We start from the raw sequence: 23625 nt of genomic DNA, 5'->3' as shown, positions 1-23625 counted from the left end.
CTGTATCGTTCCCGGCTACGTGTCCCGTTATCTGACATAGCCGAATATCTCTTGCCCTTGCAGCTGCCCACCCTCACGGCTGCGCAGCAGGATGAACTTGGAGCACCTCTAGACCCCGAGGAACTCCGCGACACCATTTTCAATCTCTCGAACGGCAAGTCCCCGGGACCGGATGGCTTGCCTGCCGAATTCTACAAGGCCGCCTCGGACATCCTTATCCCCCACCTGATGAAAATGTACACTGCGGCCACGGACGACTTCTCCCTACCCCCGACACTTGATGAAGCTACCCTTGTATATCTGCTCAAACCCAACAGAGATGGCGAGCGCATGGGATCCTACCGTCCTTTAGCCCTCCTCAATACGGACTATAAAATTCTCGCTTCCACGCTTGCCCGACGACTAGCCCCTATGGTACCCACACTGGTACATCACGACCAGAACGGGTTTGTACCGACGCGCCACACGTCCCACAACATCCGCCGTCTCTTCCGCATACAAGAATACGCCACAAGTCGGTGGCCACGCGCCGGGTGCTTAGTGTTGGACCTGGAGAAAGCGGTAGAATGGCCTTACCTGTGAGCGGTCATGGACAAATTTGATTTGGGGGACGACTATGAGACTATGGTTGGCCTCCTATACCGCAGACCCACGGTCCGCGTCCGCACTGGCGCGTTGCTCTCTGACCCAATACGTGTACAGAGGGGCACCAGACAGGGCTGCCCCCTGTCGCCCTTGCTGTTCGCTTTAGCTGTGGAACCCCTGGCTGCGATGCTCAGGTCCCGAGGGGCGTAGTGGGGTATACCGCTGGCGGATGGCCTACATGCGGTGTCATTATATGCGGACGATCTCCTCCTTTATGTCAAAGATTTGAGTGATGTTCCGGCGTCACTAACTGACATTTTTTGCACCTTCGAGGAAATGTCGGCTTGAAAGTAAATTGGGCCAAATCAGGGACTTACTCCTTTGACCCGAATGTTCCCGAGAGTGAGATACGCATCGGTGGCGAAAGACTACAGTGGTATCCCACGACATTCGGAATTCACATTTACCGTGACCCTGCAGATATATTGGAGGGAAACCTGGGGCGAGCGATCGCATCCATTCATCACAAATAGGGTTCTGGAAAACGTTACCACTGAACGTTCCCAGCCGCGTAGCCCTAGCAAAAATGATAGTACTGCCACGGCTCCTGTATTACTTTGCCAATATTCCATCCTATGTCCCTAACCGAGTGTTTCGCGACCTTGAAGTCCTACTGCGCGACCTGATCTGGAACAAGGGTCGGCCGCGCATTGCGCTGGCGAAACTCTATATGCCTACCGAGGCGGGGGGATTGGCTGTTCCCAACATGGAACTATATTATCTGGCGGCACAAATGCAATGGGTGTCGGGGTGGCTAGGTGGCTAGGTGGTAAGAACCTGGGGGACACCGCCACGGACACCGCTGTCTGGTCCCAGTTGCAGATTCAAGTCCTGTTTCACCCGCTGACCCAGGCTCCCCGCCCTTCACAACTGTACCTTGCGGTGGCGCGCAGATGTTTCCTCCGCTGCCTGCGCCTAACCCGGGAGACAATACCATATGCCCCGATACTTCCTTTGCTAGGCACCCCGACTACAGCAGGGACTCTAACGGCCGTGAGACTTGACAGCTGGACCACTGCGGGAGTGGAAACGCTAGGGGACCTGTACTCTGATGGTGCCCTCCTCCCCTTTGCCAATCTCGCAGAAGACACATCTCTTCCAGCTGGGCAGTTCCTATTACACGCGTCCCTCACCCACACACTATCTGCTGCCTGGGGCGACATAGCTGACGAACTGCCCACACACTATCTTATACAATACCTCCATGTTATGAGCAATGGCACGCACATAATCCACTGGCTGGCACAAGCTCTTCTTCTCCATACTCATCCCGCCACTGCGCAACTGAGGGAAAAATGGGCGACGGACAGGGGAGGGATTGGACGGATAAGGAATGGGTGATGATCCTGGCTGGCCCAGTTAACATCCCACGCAACCCTCGCTTCAAAATCATACAGCTCTACATACTACACCGCGCATACCTCACCCCGGACAAAATCAATAGGTACTTTTTGGTTACGGATACTGCCTGCAGCCGCTGCTCCATGGTGGGAGCGGACCTCCTTCACATGCTCTGGCTCTGTCCTGCCCTTCAACATTATTGGGATGGGGTAACCACGCTACTTACGCATTGCGCCAAAGAACAAGTGCCGAGGACCTGGGAGGCCTGCATATTGGGAGTATACAAACGCACTCGACTGAACAAGGTCCCGGCCCGATTCTGGGATCTTGGACTGATCACGGCCAAGCGACTGCTTACCAAGCGGTGGAAGGCTGCCACACCCCCACACATCCGACACTGGTGCCTGTCACTCACAAACTGGGCACGAGCGGAGAGCACTGTACTGCGGCGAGAAGAGACAGCGGGCCTTCGAAAATTCCCGATCGCACAATACTGGGATGACATCCTCCAGTCCTTTCAACAGAAATGTGTGGAACAGGGTATCACGTGAAGAGATAAATACTGCCTTCCCTTCCCCTCCCTACAGTGGACATCATGAGGAACACCCACACCCAATAGACTCCCCTACTCATACGATCCCCCCTCTCCCCCCCTTCCCTAACACCTGCGCATGATTGAGTCTTTCCATACACTACACTACTCGCTCCCTACATGACCCCCATGCCTCGATCGCCACACGCCACAAAACTGACTGTCCCGCATTGGCGTGTGTGTTGCCCCTCCCGCGCTCGCGTCCCCGCACGTCCAACCATCTCGGGGGGTTCTACCACCGATCGCCCCACGCATAATACCGTATTACCATACCTAACACGCCTCTATGGCGGTGATCCCCCCCTGAATACTTAACATGCAGGAGAGACGCCCGCCATAATCTCTTGCATACCCCCCCACTGGACCACTACCGATACATTGCCACCGCACTTCCCTCCTTCAACCCAAGGCAATCTCTACCTCCATACCCCCCCCCTTTTTTCTTCTTTTAGCATATCTTTTCCATGTTACTGTTCTAAAGTTTACCGAAATACTGGTCCCATTCCCCTCTAGACCAGGCTTTTCCAAGTTGGATATTGTACACGCTACACCATAGGACCTCAGAGAGTGACGGTCATGGTCGAAGTGATACTTTCTGAATACCAGTACAAACACCAGACTCTCTCATCAGAGTGGATAAGCTGTATAGATATTCGCTCACCGACATACTTAGGATGCTGAATAGCCTCATCCATCACAGTCAATACCCTACGTCCTCTTGGGAGGGGAGCTCCGCTGCCACCCTTCCTCGCACCCCATGTGTATCACGAGGGACCACAATCTATTTGAAAGTATTGATGAGTGCTACCATAGTCCTATACCCACGAGTTCACACATATTACCAACAAAAAGAAAAAACTCTACAGACCTATATCTCCACGTCACCAAATATTTGTATGATTGTACACTGTTGAAATAAGACCGTTTACGCCGCCGAACCCCAGGGTTGTCGGCCTTGAGGCTGTGTTCATTAACTACCTGTGAAGCAACGCAAAGTACATGCGGCTGGCCCAGATGGGTTGTAAGCGGAACGCTGGGTAACACCCCAGTTGACTAATAAAGGTCTTAAAATATAAAAAAAAAAAAAAAGAGATTGACTATAATATAACAGATGTAACTGGCGCTACCCTCAGGGCAGCACAGGATGTTTAAAATATGCTCCATATTTCTCTGTACAAGCGGTAACCTGCCTGCAAGGGGAAGTCTGGAGGGTGGATGGGACCCCCTTTCATCCCTCCCGAGGGCTGCCCTTAGGAGGCGCAATGACAGCGTGCCACCTTTTGGTAGTGCACTTCCAGTGAGCTTCATAAAGGCATGTTTGCCTCCGCACCTATGTTGGTAATACAGCATGGGTGCAGAGGCAAAGAGATCCCCTCGTTTGCATGGGGCCTCGCCCCCATGCAAATGAGGGTACGTCCGCTAATGATAGTGCTTGTGCTACATGTGCGCCAGCGCTATCTGTATTACAGAAGGGGCCGTACAATCATTTGCGGCCCCTTCTTTAATACCAAGTTCCTTGAAGGTGCTCATAGTGGGCACAAATTCCCATTGCGCCCCGTGCTACTTTAGGAGGTATGGCCCCAGGGACCGTATTATGGAAAGTGATCTGGGGCACAATGGTCATGTACGCCCACTTTGTGTGCCCCTGGAGCAATTTGTTATTACAGAAGGGGTTACAGACGCTTGTGCTGCCCCTTTTGTGATACAGATAGCACTGGTGCACATGTAGCACCAGTGCTATCATTAGCATTATCATCTCAAGAGGGCATTCCCTTATTTGTATGGAGGCAGGGCCCTATGCAAACAATGTAATCGCTTCAACTCTGCACCCGCGCCGTATAATAGACGCGAGTGCAAAGGCAGCCAGGAGGTGCACTGACAGTGCGCCACAAAAAGTGGCACTCTGTAAGTGTGCCACCTGATAGCACCTCTCTGGAAGGGGGTCCTATGGAGACCCTAGACATCCCCTTGCAGGCTGGTGCAGTCACTCACTGCACCAGCCTGCAATCGGATCTCTCTCCCCTCTCAAAAGTGCAGATGAGTTGCTGCCTGCACAGTGAAACACAGGGTGGCCTTGAAGCAGGCACTCCATATTTCACTTGAAATTCACTGCCTTAAGGGCAGCGTATTCCTGATAATAGTATGTACTTTTTGTTTTTGCGTACGGCATACCTGTTTGAAGGTTTGCCGTAATGCAAACAGGGAAAGTGCACCCTATCTGTAATAAGACCCCTGGTGGTTCAATAAATCTCACTACACCCAACCCGAATAGTTCCCTTTGTTGACACCATTCTACTGGATTCCTCGGAACCAATCACAATAGATGTGGCCACCCTTCACATTCCTGAACTGCTTTCCTTTTCTTGGAGGGATAGGCAGCCCAGACATGAGGGCTATTCCGAATTTTGAGAATGAAACAAACACTTCATCAATTAGTGTTAATTAGCTTACAGAACAGATTTTAAGGTTTAAAAAAAACAAAATAATCTCCAGAGATGGAGAAGCTAGAGAACAAAATAGCAGATTTTGCTGCTTATGGTTTTCACTGGCTAATTTAGATCTAATATTTCAGGACTAGTGCATAGGTATTTCATAATCTAGGAGTTGATAGCATATTTTGACATTAATATAGGTACATGCCACGGTTGTCGATAATCTGAATCTAGTATTAAGCACATCTACAGCACTAACACACCCACTCTTCTGTGAAAGACGATGCTGATGGAAGAAGTTCATGAAAAAGAGAACAGAACTAGTCGGGTTTCTGTGATTGCAAGGAGATGAGGCTAAGACTTTGGATGACATCCTGAATGTTAATGCCAGGTTTAACAGGTGATTTTGGTTGAAGAGAGGGCCTATAAGAATAGTTGTCACTGGAGTGTTAGTTTAATTGGGCAAGGGATAAGGTGAACACTATGGTACCCATTAGACGGTTGAGCACTCCCATCGGACTAGAGAAGGTTTATGCTAAGCGTTGTGCTTTCAGTTTGTTTGTGGAGATGGATAAACAAGAGCAACTGAGTCAAGGAGTTGCTTTATGCTCAAGGAACCTTGGGTAATACATGGTGGGTATGAGAGAAGAGTGGTGGGCTGCGATCTAAAAGGTATCAGGAGACAAGAAGGGGAAGGGTGTGAGGGCATAAACAGAGCTGCAATCAGTATCCAGCACACCAGTCATCGCTGACATAATGATGAAAGACACAGGCAGAGATCTGGGGCGAGGGGTCCAATTAATGTCAATAATGAGGCTAGAGGACCTGTAAGTGGGGGGTACGGTGTTGGGATGAAGACCATGTTCCTGTTGAAGGTCCAATCGTAGAGCATCAGATTTCTTCAATTATCCTGGATCATCAACTTTTGTAACTAGAGTCACCCACGAATGGTGGAAGCCTCAGTAGGTACAAGACCGGGTCAGGTCCGGCATCCAGAATGAAGATGAAAATGTTGGTTGATCTTCCACGTGGGTCGGTAGGTAGTGGGTTACAATGGGTTTTTTAAATTTTATTTGTGACAGGATTTTAGAGTGAAGTGGCGAGGAAAGATTTGAGTGACCATAAGTTGCACAGAAGTGAAAAGTAAGCTAGGATGCTGGCCTAGGGGCTCTCCGGGTACGTAAGACGCAGGCCACTGGAAAATAAAATGTTGCTGATGAGGATGTATGGGGAGCATGATTAATGAACTATTTAGAACTTGGCGTGAGAATATGATCCGATTGATGTTCAAGGAACTTAACAAGCCCAAATATATGAAGAGCGGGGGAAGTGTGGAAACTAACTGGAGATGGACATGGTAAAAATGTTATCCTAACAGCAGGCAGTCAGAAACTGGGACCTCAACAACTTGAGGCCAGACTGGAGATCTGGTCACTACATAACATTTTACAATGACATCACATATTTGGCTTTAAAAACATTCTCACTGTGAAACAGAGCTCGCCCAATAGATGACTCCAAAATCAGTTGAATCCAACAAAAAACACATTTTCTGGTCCTAGAAGGCTTGATTATGATTCAGACTAACAGATGAAAGTCCCTTTCATATAAACTATTTTCTCTGGTAAGCGGTACTGAATGCACAGCTGCTTCTGTAGAATTGCTATCTTACACAAATGGCTATACAAAGGCTGACACATAAGTAAGTCTCAGGGTGGCGTAAAAGATTAACAAAACTAACCTCCACTGCCCGTTCTGGTGTACACTGGCAACTTCTTTGCAACTTCAGACAGAATCTGTTTCTGTGCATCTGGCCTTTCTTCATTGTCGTACCGCTCCTTGTCTGCATAGGACAGCAGGAACTATAACAGGGAAACATCAGTTAATCAAAAGACACTTTCACCTTGTTCCATTTACCAATGCAGAGACCTGGAGGCATGCTCTGTACTAGCATGCAACACGCGGCTAGATAGCTATCTAAAGAACAATAAAATGCAGAGGAAGTAAAGCAGTGTTTAAAATATGAAATTAGGCTTCATAAGGAACTGTGCAGATAAAATGGGATCTGGTATCCCTGGCTGATATCAATTAGCCAGTGTGGGTTGATTGGCATGAACAAACTATTAATGATAAGGATAAAACATAGCTATACCAGCATTTGAGAGGACAAAATGCACAAGAGAAATTATACCCTGTCAATTAGGGTTAACATAAGAGACATTTTAAATGTGGTGTTGCCAGTGCTTGTAGGTACTCTTGGGAAGAAACTTAGTCACAGTTGATACTATCTTATGCCAAATTCAGTATCTGGGCTAGGCTCATCTCCAATGATGCTCTGTAAGTGTATATTGGCGATCGCTGGTGAGTAGGTTAGTATTCACCCTGGCACTTTTCCTTACCGGATATAAAAATACAGAATCTTAGTATTCCCAGGGAGATTGAGTCCATGGCATGGGATTCAAATAAATAAATAACCAGGGCCTGATTTAGAGTATGGTAAAAGAGATACTCGGTCACAAATTAGGCGGATATTCTGTCCTCAAATCATAGTAGTCTATTATAGTCTACAGCACTTGTAAAAAGGCAGACAGGATATCCGCCAAGTTTCGGCAGAGTATCCCATTCGCCAAACTCTAATAAGGCCTTTAGTCTGTACAATATAGGAGCTTTACCTTAATTTCTTTGAGAGGACCTAATCACCTATGATAGCCACTAGGCTGCAGATAGTCGATACTTATTGTAGAATGTTTGCAATACAATGATAGTAAAATAAAAACAGAAAAGCATCCTCGCAAAGATGGCACTCACATATGCCAAGCAAAGTTGGAGCCCCCATTTCAGTCAAAGTGTTATTGATGGAGTGGTCATAAGAGCCTGAGCCTTTCCGAAGGAGTGATAATCGTCGCTCCTCCGAAGGAGACACGCTTGCTGACAGCATATTGTGTCATGTATTCCTATAGGTTCTGAATCGATCCCCCTATTCCTGACCCTATTCTGGTTAAACTAACCATCAAGTTAACTAACAGTCAGCCCATGAGGCAAGAAAAGCCCCCATGATGCAGATACCGTTATCTGACGCAGTCACACTACGGCACAGGAACGTGTTATCTGATTAGGTCATAACGCTTGAGATCTAATTAGACAAGCGACATTCCTCCAGCCCCTGATAAGGGATACGACGTTCTCATAACAAATCAAACCTATGACAACCTGGAAAATCCGTGCGGCCATTGTTTTGATTTCACAGAGAACTTCAGTAAAAGAATGTGCTAACGAGCAAGTCGTATGACATCTTTATTGACGTATCTATGTCCATCCTTACGTCAATCTCGGCACCTTTAAGGTATAAATATTGCCGATCTTGCCCTATGCAAACACACGCGTGGTGACGAGACGGAGCAGCCATACTTGCCGAAGCCAAGAGCAGAGCAGACCCCGCTGGCAGCAGCCCCGCCTTCCTGACGCGCTGAGAGACGCGCTGCTATCTCCTGCCGAGAGACCCAGCACCGGCGCTTTCGGGCAGCCCTCGCAGGCGGCCTGGAATATCGAGAGCAGAGAAAGAGATACCATTCCCCATTTCATCCTAACTTCCAGGTACAGAACTGAATAACCCCTCACAGAGAATTCTTTAGTTATTCACTTGGCAAAAACAAACTTAACTTAAACTGTAACTTTCTATTCCCGCCCACGCATTAGACTTAGGTCAGGTACACGGGGTAGGCGTATTTAGAAACACCAGTTGAGTACGTTTAGTCAAATGTATATGTGTATGTAATATATTTTAATCATTTTAAACATCATATGGCTCAGAAACCATATCAATGTTTTTACAGTATTATTTTATACTATTGCTTTTAATGTATGCACTTTACTTAACTGTAAGTATTACAATAATATCGATCCATTTCTCTTGTACGAGAAAAGAGACTGATCAATAAATAACACCTTTTTTATTGAACACGCCCGTCTCTTCCTTTTCTCTACAATCTGATGAGACTAAGAATGCACGTACTGACTGAGTAAAATAATTGCCTTGTGCTCACACGACTCTGGAGATACACTCTTGATTAGGGGAGAGCAAAGTTGTCATGTTCTATGGTTGTCAGAAACTAAAACCCTTCTTGTCTAATCAGGGGAGTTAATTCTTTCCTGAACATTCGAGAAAGTTTCTAGCGAACTCTGAGCTACGCTGGCAAACCCAAAACTTAAGTCTAGTATCGACAGTAGTAGACCTAGTTAACGTCTGGCCTAGGCCTTTACTGCTGTAGGTATTATTCCAATGCGCAGAGCCTATTGGGAAGATAGGAACTACACTACATGGCGCCCAACGTGTTTGGAAAGGGCGATAAAACTAACGTAAGACAATTAGAGTAACTCAGTCGTGCTTTCTCACTCAGACCCCTTTTCCCAAATACTCCAAAGACGTCTGGAGTGGGTGAAAGGTAATATCCTCCAAAACCTCGCAGGAGGGAACTCCTATGTATGGTTCTTGGTACAGTCAACGTTGAAGGATACACTGTTCCAAAATATTGTGCATCTAATCTCTGTTTCCATAAGAAACCTGATCTGCAAACAAACATAATACCATCCTGTCGGTAAAATGGGAGACAGTGATGAAGAAAGAGAGGCAGTTAGATTAGCAGCTGAAATAGCAGCAGCAGATACTGCACTACAGGATGCAGACGCGGATATAATACTCATTCCGGTCAGCAAAAGGAAATCTATAACCTTAAAACTTATAGAGAATGGACTGACACCTAGAGGTGGCACAGTCATATTCGTAATTGAGGCACACGAATATCGGCAGACAGAGGTATACTATACATGGATACATTTTCCAGCAGCAAATGCTGTAACAAAGTACTTCCACTATTACAAAATAGAGGTACCACCTGACATTTACACTCCTTTCGAGGAGGTGGAAGTACCACTCAAATTCCAAGAGCATTTGCTCTTATTTGATGGCGCCCTAATACATAACAATCACATTACAAGGCTCGGTCCTTTAGGTAGACCAGGAGCAACGTGGCCGGTCTTAGCCGGATACACACCACACCCAGACATCGAAGGGATGTCTACAGGAGAGCTGTTAATACAGCTAAAACAATTACTAAAAATTCATAGACAATTAGTCCAGTATGTAATGCGGACTTCAACAATTCAGCCAGCGATTAAACTTCCACAGCTGACCCCTCACCAGGGGAACACAAATAAAATTACACCACAGAACATCCAATCCTGCCTAGGTAAAGTTCCGGCTAAACGGGAACAGATACCATTCTGGTTGGCACAGAAAATCACCCAAATAGAGGCGGTGTTTCCTGACACCACCCGCTAGAAAAACACAGGATTCTGACTATATGTCTCCCAATGGGAATCGCACCACACATAGAGGACTGTGACACTTGGGGTACAGTCTTTGCTTCAATCTACACAAAAACGCACGGTGTTCCATCCATTTCGGTAATACCAGATGTGCTAAAACAAATTCAAGATGAATACGGTCCAGAACCAGCTTTAACTCTTGGTATGAAATTACTGAAAGACTTCAAGCAGGTCTCGGCTATATTATTAGCCAATATAAAAGGTGAAGCAGCAAACGTGGCGATCCGCCAAAGGTTAAAAGAGACAGATATAGCAGACCAACCAGCTGAAATTGCCAGAATCATAGAAAAATCCTATGAGGAACTAGGTAGAGATAGTTTAGGTGGAACACCAGTAAAACCGCAACTGACTGAAAGTCCAGAAAAAATATTTTTTAATAATTCACCAAAAAAGAACTGGGATGGAAACAAACAATCCAATCCAAAAGAAAAGAAATTCCAGTCCCGAGGAAGGTCTCCTAGGCGAAGGGAGAAATCTCCGAACCAGAGACACAGGTCACCCCAGAGTGACCCCTCTGGGAAAAGATATAACCTTAGAAATAGGGATAATATTAAAAAACCTGATAGATATCAAGACATTGATACACGTCCCTCTCAATCTTTTCAGAATTCCTCGCAGAAATCGGAAAGAGGAGGACGATCAGAACAAAGAGAAGAGCACGCCAAGTCCAAAGACAAGGAACCTGCTCAGCTAAAAAAGAAATTACAATTTCCAAAAAAGAAGGTAGCCAGTATCAAGGTAGTTAACAATGCCGAGAATACTGAGGACACAACTGAAAAACGGAGAGTGGGCTCAGACAATGCTAGACAGCGCAGCAGAAGTGAGCATAGCTCGCAAAGTCCTTATGAATCATCTGGAGACAGTGGACACGAATGAATATCTTCAAGTGGAAACTGCAGACACCAGAGTTAGCAAACCCCACAAGATATACGAGATAACATTACGTATAGAGGGAGATAAGACTAGGAAAATAAGGGGACTATTTTGGGATAATCTCTCCAAGGGCTATGATATCCTTCTAGCTGAAAAAGACTGGCCACCAGAGTTTGTTAGGGAGTGCCCTCATGGCGAAGAAATAATTATGCCTGCCTTCTCGAATCAAATCCCGATTCATAAAAAATATACACTTGCCAGAAAGTGGGCAGTGGCTCTAGCACCTGCTTTATATAAAAATCATGTAGGATGGGATGAGGACTCCCCTCCTCACAAAATCCAGTTAAAATCACAACCTACTGCACAAAGGCAGTACCCAATTAAGCAAGAAGCTAAAAAACAGGTAAATGAAATACTAGATCAGCTAGAATACCAGGGGGTGAATGAACAATCCTTTGTTTCCGGTCTCCAAACCAGACAATTCATATCGTCTAGTTTTGGATTACCGACACCTTAACACATGTTGCAAAACATTTGCAGTGCAAAACTCACACAGTGCTGCACTAATGAATAACATAGTGCGCAAAAAATACAAAACAACCTTGGACATCTCCAATGGATTCTTTTGTCAAAACATAGCACCAGAGAGCAGATATTTAACTGCATTCTCGGTAAATGGCACTCAAAAACAATTCTGTCGGTTAGCCCAGGGGTACAAGAACAGCCCGGGGGTATTCTCAGCGAGAGTAACAGAATTACTACAACTATATGATGATGAAGCATTATCTTATGTCGATGACATTTACTTAACAGATGATGACTTGGAGACTCACTTGAAAAGAGTGAACACCATAATACTTGGGTTCGCAGCAGAGGGTTACAAATTCAACTTTAAAAAATCCAGAATTGCCCATCTGACAGTCCTATTCTTAGGATATGAATTATCAAGTGAAGGCAAAAGCCTGGCTGACAATTTCCTAGAGAAATGTGCCGTAATCCAAGCTCCTAAAACACTAAAAAACCTACAGTCAATTCTAGGCTTCCTAAATTTCGGAAGAACATACATTGCAAATTACGCAGAAAGGGTCAAACCCCTTTATGATCTAATTAAACCAGACTTTAAAAGATCCAATTGGACTCAAACACACACAGAAATTTTGAGATCCTTACAAACAGACATGCTAATTAAAACAAAATTAGAAACACGTGATAACACACGCAATCTTGTGATTCGAGTCATCCCAGGGAGATGCGGATTCACATACCTGACCTCTAATGATGGAGAAAAGGTACCAATTGCATTCAAATCACACTTGTACACAGAAGCTGAACAGAAATTCAGTAATACAGGAAAAATCATTCGTGCAGTTCAAACCGCAATAGCTAGAGAAAAAGACATAGCTGACGGTAGACATATCCCAGTCAGAACAGCAGAATCAGCCTTTGAGGCACTAACAACACCGTGTAATTTACCAACAACAACATTGAATCCGGAATGGATACAATGGGTGAATTCAATCACAACGGACAAAGTATACTACTACTTTGATCCAGAACTAGAAGAATTAAAAAATCTAAAGTATGAAAAGACGTATCCTCTGCCAATCGACATTCTGCCTCTACGACATTACGCCTGTGTAATCTATACAGACGGACGTGCTCAACCCTCCGTTTGGGGAGAACAAGCATACAACCCCACATGTGAGATTACAAAAGAAGTGTGGCGCGGAGGTAAACTAAAACCTCTATTAACAAAATCACACTCAGTAGAAACTAATTCAGAACAACAAACTGAAATAATAGCATTGAAAATGGCGCTAGATAATGCGGATCGCGAATTCCCGACACTTATAGTGTCAGATTCATATTACTGCGTCAAATCATATAACAGCGATTTGCAGGCATGGATTCAAAACGGTTACAAAGATGACACAGATGCACCAATAAAGCAGAAACTGCTCTGGGAACAAATAGCTCTTTTACAAAAAGAACTACCAAAGACTCACGTGACACACTCACTGAGTCATCAGCGTGATGGCGTTCACGTTGTAGGGAATTCATTGGCTGAAACAGCCGCAGCGGCAGCCACTAAATCGGCTCCCGTAGTTCGAAAAAAGCGTACATTAAAATACATTGACGGTGAAACAGTGCTGGCGGTGAAAACGTCATCAAAAGGCGACTGCTCAGCGTTACCGATCAACTATCCACTCAATTATACATACATAATCGATGCAAACTCCGTCCCTTTTGCTCGAATCCCTGGAGTGGGGGATAGAGTGATTCCAAACATGGACAGGAGAAACTTGTTAATCGCAGACGCACATATGGGCGAGGGTCTCAGACACCTTAAATTAAAAGATTCTCTGGAAGAATTACAATCACGGTACTGGTGGCCAGGCATGAGCCTGCATCACACCATGTTTGTAAAAAACTGCCCAAAATGCAACAGAGATCGCAGTGGGGAGAGAAACAGTTTAATACCTCGTCGTATCAAGGCAGATAATATCACCAGTAAAAAGCAGGGCTTGCGATTAACATATACAGGCTAGTTTCCACTTATAATGTCGATCCTCAGCACTCGGCTGACGTCCGGACTGTTATACAAAGATTTGCGAGTCTAAATGGCATATACGCTAAGAGCATGTTACGTTTGACCATTGTCTTCACTCTAGCCCTCCGGCCGGGGGGGAAACATGGCCAAATGAGCACAGCCCAGCGGGAATCTTCTCACTTCCTTCCTGAGGGTACGGGATGGTGTAAAGAAAAAACCAAGGCAGAAAGCAATCTATAATGGAAAGGATATTAGGTTCGGGAGCTGGGTGGGTCAAACATCTAATAAGTGTCCAACGTAGTCTAAATAACTTGCCAAAAAATTCTCTGAAGGGATTCAGTCCGTTCGAATTATTATTTGGAACTAGAATGATTATCTCTGACCTCGACAGTCAGACTTCAGTGGTTAAAGAAAAAAGCTTTGATGTCAAAGACCGTTTGGCTATTTTGCAGGACTTAAACAAAACAAGAAAAGACCTGAGCAACATACAGTTGAAACAACAGCCAACAACCACTGAAGAATCACCACCTGTCCCAGCAAGACCTGTCTGGATTCCAAAAGTCGGGGATCTAGTCAGGGAGAAGATCGCGGTAAAGAAGGAATTTGGGCCTTCTTACAGAAAAGCAGTTCCTGTCTTGTCTGTCAACGGGACAAGATCAGTTGTACTACCGCCACTTGCTGGTAAAAAGGAGAACCGAGTTGTATCCATCGACCTGGTAAAACCACAACATGTGGCCGATAACAAACAGTAGGCCAAGTGGACTCCCAATAAGTAGCAGAACACCAAGGTTTGCTACCAGTACAGAGGTCCTAACGAAGAGGCTCATCACATTCGAGACGCCTACAGAAGAACAAGAAGGACTATGCAACAATGCAATAGAACTCAGACCTCTGAAAACCCAAATAAAAACATTTAGCAGAGACACACCAATCTATAATGAAGTACCAAGTGAAAATGCAAGCAACAAAAATCCTGAAGCAATTGGAACAATTGACAGAACTGCATCCGGCTACTTCATAAACTTCGATGATTCCTCTGAAAGCCTCAGTGAATCAAAGACACAGCCATCATCAAAAACCTTTAAAGAAAAAGCTAATGAACTTTTGAACCAACTGAAAGAAACATATCTGATTTCTCCATGGATTGAATTTTGGGTGGGTTTTGGTGCATTTATCCTCATACTTTGGCTCATCATGGTATTAACTTTGGGACGCTTCATTGAGGGAAAATATGATAAAATGGACACAGCAAGTCAGAACATCAACTTGATCCTCAAACCACAAACATCCTCACACGTCGAGAAAAGAGAACTTTCTTCAGCCAACTTCACAGCCAATCAGATACCTGGTGGGGTAGCCTGGGACAACACTGACTATGAAATTTATGGTCCGGTCGAGATCCTGAAATATCCACACCAAATTAAGATCTCCTTGAGTGACTTTGCAAAACCAAACTCATTTGCTGATGATTGGGACTTCGAAAGCATTAATAACATGATGTCTGATTTAGTAATGTCTGCTAAATTTACCAAACATGATTATTTGCAGGGTTCTACAAATTATGACAGTATGTATTGCTATAACCACTATGGTAATCACTTTTTACATAGATCTGCACAACCTAGAAATGTGTTAAATTATAATCAATGGGAACATTGTGCAACACCTCCAAAAGGGAGCTCAAGAACCGTTTACGACAAATATTCATATTTTTCAGGTTTTAACACAAGTAATGCTGAAACATTTTATTTTAAATTGTCAAACAAGACAGGGATGAAAACCATGATAACCAACACAAAGTTGATATATTCAGATTCATTCTTCGAAGAAATGAATACTTTTGGATTTGATTATTGGGACAAAAATGTTGATTTGAAAAGTGTTTGGGGTACAAAAGAATGGCAAGTACAGGGTTTAGAAGCTTTGTTTAGAGCCTGCATGATCCCAGAACAAATCAAAGATTTAAATAAACCGTCTATTCCAAAGCCAACAATGTTTAGCAATAGCTCTGATACGGATGAAGAGATAGACGTAAACCATATATTAAACCAAAACAGAACACATCCTGATTGGAAACAATGGTTGATCTGGCCCACAGATACAAATAACTGTCAAGACAGATTCCTGAATAAAACACAGGGGTTCAAAATGACCAGGCCAGACCCTAGATATCCCCAAAGACATCACCCAGGGATAATAACAACCTACAGTGTGGGCAAATTATGCCTTCAATGGCTACAAACTTCCACACTGCCTGAAATTAAGCAACACCTAACTTTACTTACTGATGGTGCTGACTTGCGTGATTTCACTTTGGGACCACGCAAACAGCGTCAGAAGCGTTTCATAGCAGCCATTGTATATGAAGCATACAATGAGGCCTGGAAGGTTACTCAAATTGAAACAGCAGAGAGAATACGGGAAATTGACCGTATTAATTTGGAAAAATCACTTTCTGTAGTGGACAATGGGTTAATGACTCTGTCCTCCAGAATTTTTTCATTGGACAGCATTGTGTCTTCAGCAATCGATATATTATCGCAAGACTTACTATTATTACAACATGGTCAGTCACAAATTGCGTTCTATTGTACAGCTTGGCTGGACGTTACAAAATCTGCGTTCAGGCTATGTGCCTTGGCGTTTAATCAACACAACGTCACTATTCCAAATCTTTAACCTTACTGATAGACAAATCGGTATGGCGCAAAAGGGTGCTGATTATACAATCTTGAGCATTGAAAAACTAGAAAGATTACCAATGACAATGTCAGAACGACCTGTCAGTGAATGGATAATACACGGAATCATAAATATTCCAATCTCAACCTTCAGGTTTCAATACTGCAAAAAATATATACAGGCTGGCATGTACGAGAAATTGGGAAAGGGGTACCTTAAAACAACTTGGAACCTGCCCTATTCACATGCATGTGTCAGTAATAAAGGACAGAAAGTGTTTCTTAGTGGCAACAATTGTGCTATGTCACTAAGCGGCACGCTTCTGTGTAACGGAATTAGTTTGCATGGAGCCTGTGAAGGGAATTCATACAACCTTTCATGTCACCAGCAAGGCGCACCTGCAACTGAAATAGAACCATTCTTTCAAAGACTCTATAATGGGAGTTACATTCTTATTGTAGACCGCAGATGTTGTAGTCTTACGCCCGGGACTCCTTATCTAGTAACTACGACTGCGAAGGTCAAGTGCTGTGGACGCTCATTGTTCCCCAGCTCCTTTCCAGACAGGGAGGCAAGGGCATGGCCCAATTTGAAAATTACTTCTATTCGAATAGATACTTTAAGCAGAATGAAAACAGTGCTTCTTCAGACGCCTACAAGGCTCACGTCATCAAAAGAAACGTATGATCTACAAGTCGCAAGGACGACTGCGGAGATACATACATTATTATCAACTAATTCACCCGTACATTTCGCGGAAATCCTGAGCGAAATCTTAAATATTTCTGATACCACTGGGGTCTCAAAGGTATTTAAGACAGTATTTTCGATGGCATTAACACCATTCAAAGCCATACTGGGTATTTTTCCAGATTTCGTCCATTCGATTTTTGGCGGACTTCCCCGGATCCTGGGACTAATTGCAGGAATCCTATTCTTAGTCCTTATTTTTCGTTATGGCAACCCATGTCACAGATCTAACTCTCGCGACAATGGAAGATACAATCCTAGCCATTGGATACCGGGACCGGATATCAAAAATCCTGGGACTCTCCCGGCTTAGAGACCTGAACATGACTTGGTTTCTATCATTTCGACCAATGTGGCAAAGGTGTGTTTTACCTGTATTAAGGTGTCTGCTATGCGGAGAAGAATGCGTGTTAGACACCTGTCTGACGCTACAATCGGATGCGCCAGTGGATGCATATACATTGTTGGTTCCTACCAAGGTTCACGCTTTGTGCTGCCCTCAAAGGCTGCCAATCCTGATGACGGCATTCGTGGAATCTTCACCACTACGATTGAAGAGTAGTGAAGTTCATGATGAAAGCAGCATCGATCAGGTACGACCTTCTGTCAGCAATGCGAATCAGAATGTCAATGGAGACAATCATGCGCACGAGTGCATGGTTACACCTATTTCCGACTTAGTGGAACTTTCCCATGAAGCTGTTGACAGTTTTTTCGAAAGCCTTAATGATATGATGTTCTCTCCAGAACAGAAATAGAGACTTTTGAGCAAGCTCGCACACGGCGTTCCCTGAATTCGGCCTTCAACTTTGAAAATAAAGTCACATGAACAATTTTTCCCACCAGTTCACGGACAGCAATTTTTTAGCAGCCCCAAATTAATTTTTAGAAAAATTTCGGGACACTTATCTTCTGCTTAAAGTAAGAAACTATTCCTAGAGAACTAAGATTTCTATTTTTAGATACTTTATAAACTTTAGTTGCCCGCTGGTATGTTCACAAATATTTTATTATGTGATGAAATGGTCTCGAACTTTCTTTCTGTATAGCCATATTAAGAGCCATTTCATGTGTATTTCTCATATACCAAATAAGCAATAATGTATACAAATGCGTGTTTACTTTAGCGTTTAATCCATAGCTTGAGTGCATACGATACATATGACTGCAATTTCTCAGTATATTTGAACGTTTCAAAATGCATTTATGTATTTTGGGGTGGTAAGGTATACACTATACTCTATAGTATGTTGTACTATGTTATACTATGCATAGATTAGTAAATATGACCATAGTTAGCGTGGAGTGGGTGTCATGTATTCCTATAGGTTCTGAATCGATCCCCCTATTCCTGACCCTATTCTGGTTAAACTAACCATCAAGTTAACTAACAGTCAGCCCATGAGGCAAGAAAAGCCCCCATGATGCAGATACCGTTATCTGACGCAGTCACACTACGGCACAGGAACGTGTTATCTGATTAGGTCATAACGCTTGAGATCTAATTAGACAAGCGACATTCCTCCAGCCCCTGATAAGGCATACGACGTTCTCATAACAAATCAAACCTATGACAACCTGGAAAATCCGTGCGGCCATTGTTTTGATTTCACAGAGAACTTCAGTAAAAGAATGTGCTAACGAGCAAGTCGTATGACATCTTTATTGACGTATCTATGTCCATCCTTACGTCAATCTCGGCACCTTTAAGGTATAAATATTGCCGATCTTGCCCTATGCAAACACACGCGTGGTGACGAGACGGAGCAGCCATACTTGCAGAAGCCAAGAGCAGAGCAGACCCCGCTGGCAGCAGCCCCGCCTTCCTGACGCGCTGAGAGACGCGCTGCTATCTCCTGCCGAGAGACCCAGCACCGGCGCTTTCGGGCAGCCCTCGCAGGCGGCCTGGAATATCGAGAGCAGAGAAAGAGATACCATTCCTCATTTCATCCTAACTTCCAGGTACAGAACTGAATAACCCCTCACAGAGAATTCTTTAGTTATTCACTTGGCAAAAACAAACTTAACTTAAACTGTAACTTTCTATTCCCGCCCCCGCATTAGACTTAGGTCAGGTACACGGGGTAGGCGTATTTAGAAACACCAGTTGAGTACGTTTAGTCAAATGTATATGTGTATGTAATATATTTTAATCATTTTAAACATCATATGGCTCAGAAACCATATCAATGTTTTTACAGTATTATTTTATACTATTGCTTTTAATGTATGCACTTTACTTAACTATAAGTATTACAATAATATCGATCCCTTTCTCTTGTACGAGAAAAGAGACTGATCAATAAATAACACCTTTTTATTGAACACGCCCGTCTCTTCCTTTTCTCTACAATCTGATGAGACTAAGAATGCACGTACTGACTGAGTAAAATAATTGCCTTGTGCTCACACGACTCTGGAGATACACTCTTGATTAGGGGAGAGCAAAGTTGTCATGTTCTATGGTTGTCAGAAACCAAATCCCTTCTTGTCTAATCAGGGGAGTTAATTCTTTCCTGAACATTCGAGAAAGTTTCTAGCGAACTCTGAGCTACGCTGGCAAACCCAAAACTTAAGTCTAGTATCGACAGTAGTAGACCTAGTTAACGTCTGGCCTAGGCCTTTACTGCTGTAGGTATTATTCCAATGCGCAGAGCCTATTGGGAAGATAGGAACTACACTACAATTGATGGTGGCCCCCAAGTACTGAATGCACTGGACCGGAGTCGGGACAGACTTGGACATGTTGATGTGCAACCCCAGCTTGTTCAAGAGAACGCACGTCTTCTGGAAGTGCGCTTGAGCTTCCGAGAAGGAGGAGGCCTTGATCAACCAATCGTCCAGGTACGGGTAGACAAACACCTTGTTTTTCCTCAGGTGTGCTGCTACCACTGCCATGCACTTCGAGAAAGTTCTGGGCGCAGACTTCAGCCCGAATGGCAGTACCGTGTACTGATAGTGATTGGTGCCGACTTGAAATCGCAGGAACTTCCTGTGTTTGCGTGCAATGGGCACATGGAAGTACGCATCCTGTAGGTCTATTGCACATAGCCAGTCTCACTGTTGCAACTGAGGATAAATCTGATGCAACAACAGCATGCAAAACTTTTCTCTGCGAATCCACTTGTTTGCCTGTCGCAAGTCCAGAATGGGCCTGAACTCGTTCTTGTCCTTCTTGCGAACCAGAAAGAACCGGGAGTACAGACCTCTTCCTCTTTGAGACAGAGGTACGTCTTCTATCGCCCGTTTCCTTAACAGGATATCGGCCTCCGCCTGGAGCTTCGTGCAGTTGATACTGCGAGCTGACCGGGGGAATCGATGGAGGCGGGCTGGTGAACAATAGACTGTATCCATTGCAAACAATATTCAGCACCCACTTGTCCTGAGTAATTTTTCTCCACTCTGCCAGAAAAAATTGAACGCTTTCCCCCACTGGAGCGGGTAACGGATGAAGGGGAAGTAACCGCTCAGGGTCGAGACCCGGCCAGGCCTTTGTTCGCTGTAGAGGACTGTTGTCCACCTCTACCCTTCTGGCGCTTCTGTAAGGGTCTCCGGAACTGCTGCTGCTGTCCCGAAGACTGCCCTCGTCCTCTTCCCTGTGCACCGAACCGCCTCTGGAACGGTCGGTAGGACTTCTTTTCTTTGGGCTTCTCCAAGCCCACAGCCGTCAGGGTCTCAGCCTCCGCCTTCATGCGGGCCATTTCATCATCGGCATGCTTTCCGAACAGAGTTTCTCCGGAAAAAGGCAGATTGGCCACCCGCTGCTGGGCCTCCGGCTTGAGTGACGTGAGTCTGAGCCAAACATGACGTCTCTGGTTGATCCCCTGACAGTAACCATGGGCTCCCAAAAGAGATATCTGCAGCCGCGCTAATGACCTGGTTTGAAATCAGCATCCCTTCCTTAAGTATCTCCAGGAAGTCCTTCCTCTTGTCTCGCGGCAGAAGGTCCGTGAACTGTTGCAGGGAGTCCCACAGGGCACGGTCGTACCGCCCCAGCAGCGCCGAATCGCTGGAGGCTTTCATAGTCGTGGACGCAGTCCCACAAGCCTTCCTTCCAGCCGAGTCAATCCATCGGCTTTCTTTATCAGGCGGCACGGTGGAGGACGGGGAGGTAGAGTGCAACTTCCTGGCCGCCGTCACTATAACGGAGTCGGGTACTGGATCCATCTGCAGGAAAGCCGGGTCCGAATCCGGGGCCCTGTACTTCTTCAGAAGTCGGGAGGGAGCGGCCTTCACCACCGCTGGCGTAAGGAACAGCTCCTCCGCAGGTTCCACCAAGCCCGGCACTAATGGTAGCAGAGGGCGAGACAAATGCTTCTTGTGAAGTGTCTCAAATATCACGGACGTCGTAGGTGTAGGAGCCGTCACCGTGATGCCCAACTTTGTAGCCCCCCTCAGGAGAACCTCCTGGAACGTGCTGATGTCGTCCACCGGAGACACCCTTGTCCCCGGGGAATCTGACAAGGTCGGTGAATAGGGTCATGTCCTGGAGGAGTCCGTGCGGGACCTGGATCCCCGCCTCCTATGGCGATGTCTAGATCTAGTGGAGGATCTGTGCCGACTCCTCGATCGTCCTCTCCTTCCGGAGCGTGATCGCGACTTCCTAGGCCTCGGACGATCCCCCGGTTCCACCGGAGCGGGCGTCTTATGCTTGGCCGGGACCTGCGGCTTAGGAGTCCCTTTGGGAGGAGTCGGAAGCCTGGGCAACGAGACCGACCGTGGAGGCATCGGGGGCGGCCTTTCTGGCACCGGAGGTCGAGGCACCGGTTGCGGAAGTGGAGGCAACGGAGGAGGGGTAGGAGCCCTCGGAGGGAGACCCCTCGGCAATGGAGGCGGAGGCGTAAATGTCTTCTGCGACGGAGTATACACCTCTGAGTACACCGAGCCCGGTGATCCGCCTTCCTTTCCAGCCAGGGACGTTGGCGAGTCCCCCATGGCATCAGGCCTCATCTCACGCCTCTTCGACGTCGAAGAACGGTGACCAGACGGCGTGTGTCAGCCCCTCGACGTCGAGCGTCTCTTCCTCGGCGTCAACCTTCTTCTACGCCTCGACGGCGATCTCTTGCGTCTCGACGGCGACCTCGTCCTCCTCGACGACGACCACGTCCGCCTCGAGGACGCCCTCTTGCGTCTCGACGGCGACCTCATCCGCCTCGACGTCGACCTCTGCCGCCTCGACGGCGACCTCTTCCGCCTCGACGGCGACCTCTTCCGCTTCGACGGTGGTCCACTCCTCGACGACAAGGATCCCCTCGACGACGTTCTTCTCCTTTTCGCCGACGGCGAACGGCGGTGTCGCTTCGACGGCGAGCGCCGACGCCAGGCCCTTCGACGTCGATCACTCGACGTAGAGTCCGCCGAGGATGACGACGAGATCGTCACCGGAGACTTCGACGGCGGTCTGTTCAAATTCCTCGACATCGAGCGTCGACACCGTTTCGACCCAGAGCCCTGGGGAGACGGGCAATGTTCCCTCTAATTTTTTTCCTCTGTGTGCGGCAGTAGAGGGTCTCTGTGCGCTGCAACCATGGCTATGTGCGCCAGGAACCAAACCGCGCGTGTCTGCGGCGCCAAATGGCACTCTCGCCGCTCAGACCCGCGCTGCGGCCGTGTCTCATTTCTCCTCCCCCCTCCCCACACCAATGCCCTCCGTCTTGTTACTCTCCCCTCGCCACTCTCCCCTATAACAACTATCTTCTCGCATCCCACCTCACCAGTATGCACTCTCACCACTCTCCCCTCTCACCATCACTCTCCCCTCCCTTCTCTTTTTCCCCTCACTCTTCACTCTCCCATCACTTTCCCCTCCCCCTCTATCCCCACTCTACCCTCCCTCTCACCACTCTCCCCTCTCACAACTCTACTCTCTCCTGTCTCCTCTCTCTCCTCTCTCTCTCCCCCCTCTCCCCTCCCCTCTACCATCTCCCACCACTCTCTCCTCTACCCTCTCTCCTCTCTCACCACACTCTCCTACCTTTCTCCCCTCTTTCCTCCCTCTCCCTTCTTTCCCCTCCCCTCTCCCATCTCTCCTCAAGGTACACACGATTGTCAATGAGCACTAACACAGCATCATTTATACCATTTCGGCATTAGTCAACACCACTAGTTTTTCCCTGTTGCTCTCATCTTCATCTCCCCCATGGTTACTCCTTTCCCTGGTCTATCTCCATTGCTCTGCCTTCCACCTCTCATGCCTCTCTCCCAAACTCATCTTCTCCCTTTCTATGCTCAACTCTCTCCCTTTCTATAATCTCAGACTCCCTCTCCTGCTTCTCTCTTGGGCTCCCTGTCCGTACTTCTCGCCCCTGATACACTCTGTCTCCCTCTCCATGCTTCTGTCCCCTGCTGCACTCTCAGGCTCCCTGTCCGTGCAT

General features: G+C 46.3%; 1 protein-coding gene across 1 annotated transcript in view; it reads right to left on the bottom strand.

Annotated features, from left to right (window-relative positions):
• The window catches only part of ZDHHC15 (zDHHC palmitoyltransferase 15), a 216843-nt gene that overhangs the window by 120264 nt on the left and 72954 nt on the right, over nucleotides 1–23625 (bottom strand). The window contains exon 4 of the mRNA XM_078688832.1: nucleotides 6752–6872. Coding sequence (XP_078544958.1) covers nucleotides 6752–6872 — 121 coding nt within the window. The remainder of the gene's footprint in view (nucleotides 1–6751; nucleotides 6873–23625) is intronic.

Source organism: Lissotriton helveticus, chromosome 4_1 (assembly GCF_964261635.1).
Source record: "Lissotriton helveticus chromosome 4_1, aLisHel1.1, whole genome shotgun sequence".
Taxonomy (NCBI): domain Eukaryota; kingdom Metazoa; phylum Chordata; class Amphibia; order Caudata; family Salamandridae; genus Lissotriton; species Lissotriton helveticus.
The sequence above is the reverse complement of the archived record's forward strand: the minus strand, read 5'-3'. Positions and strand labels throughout refer to the sequence as shown.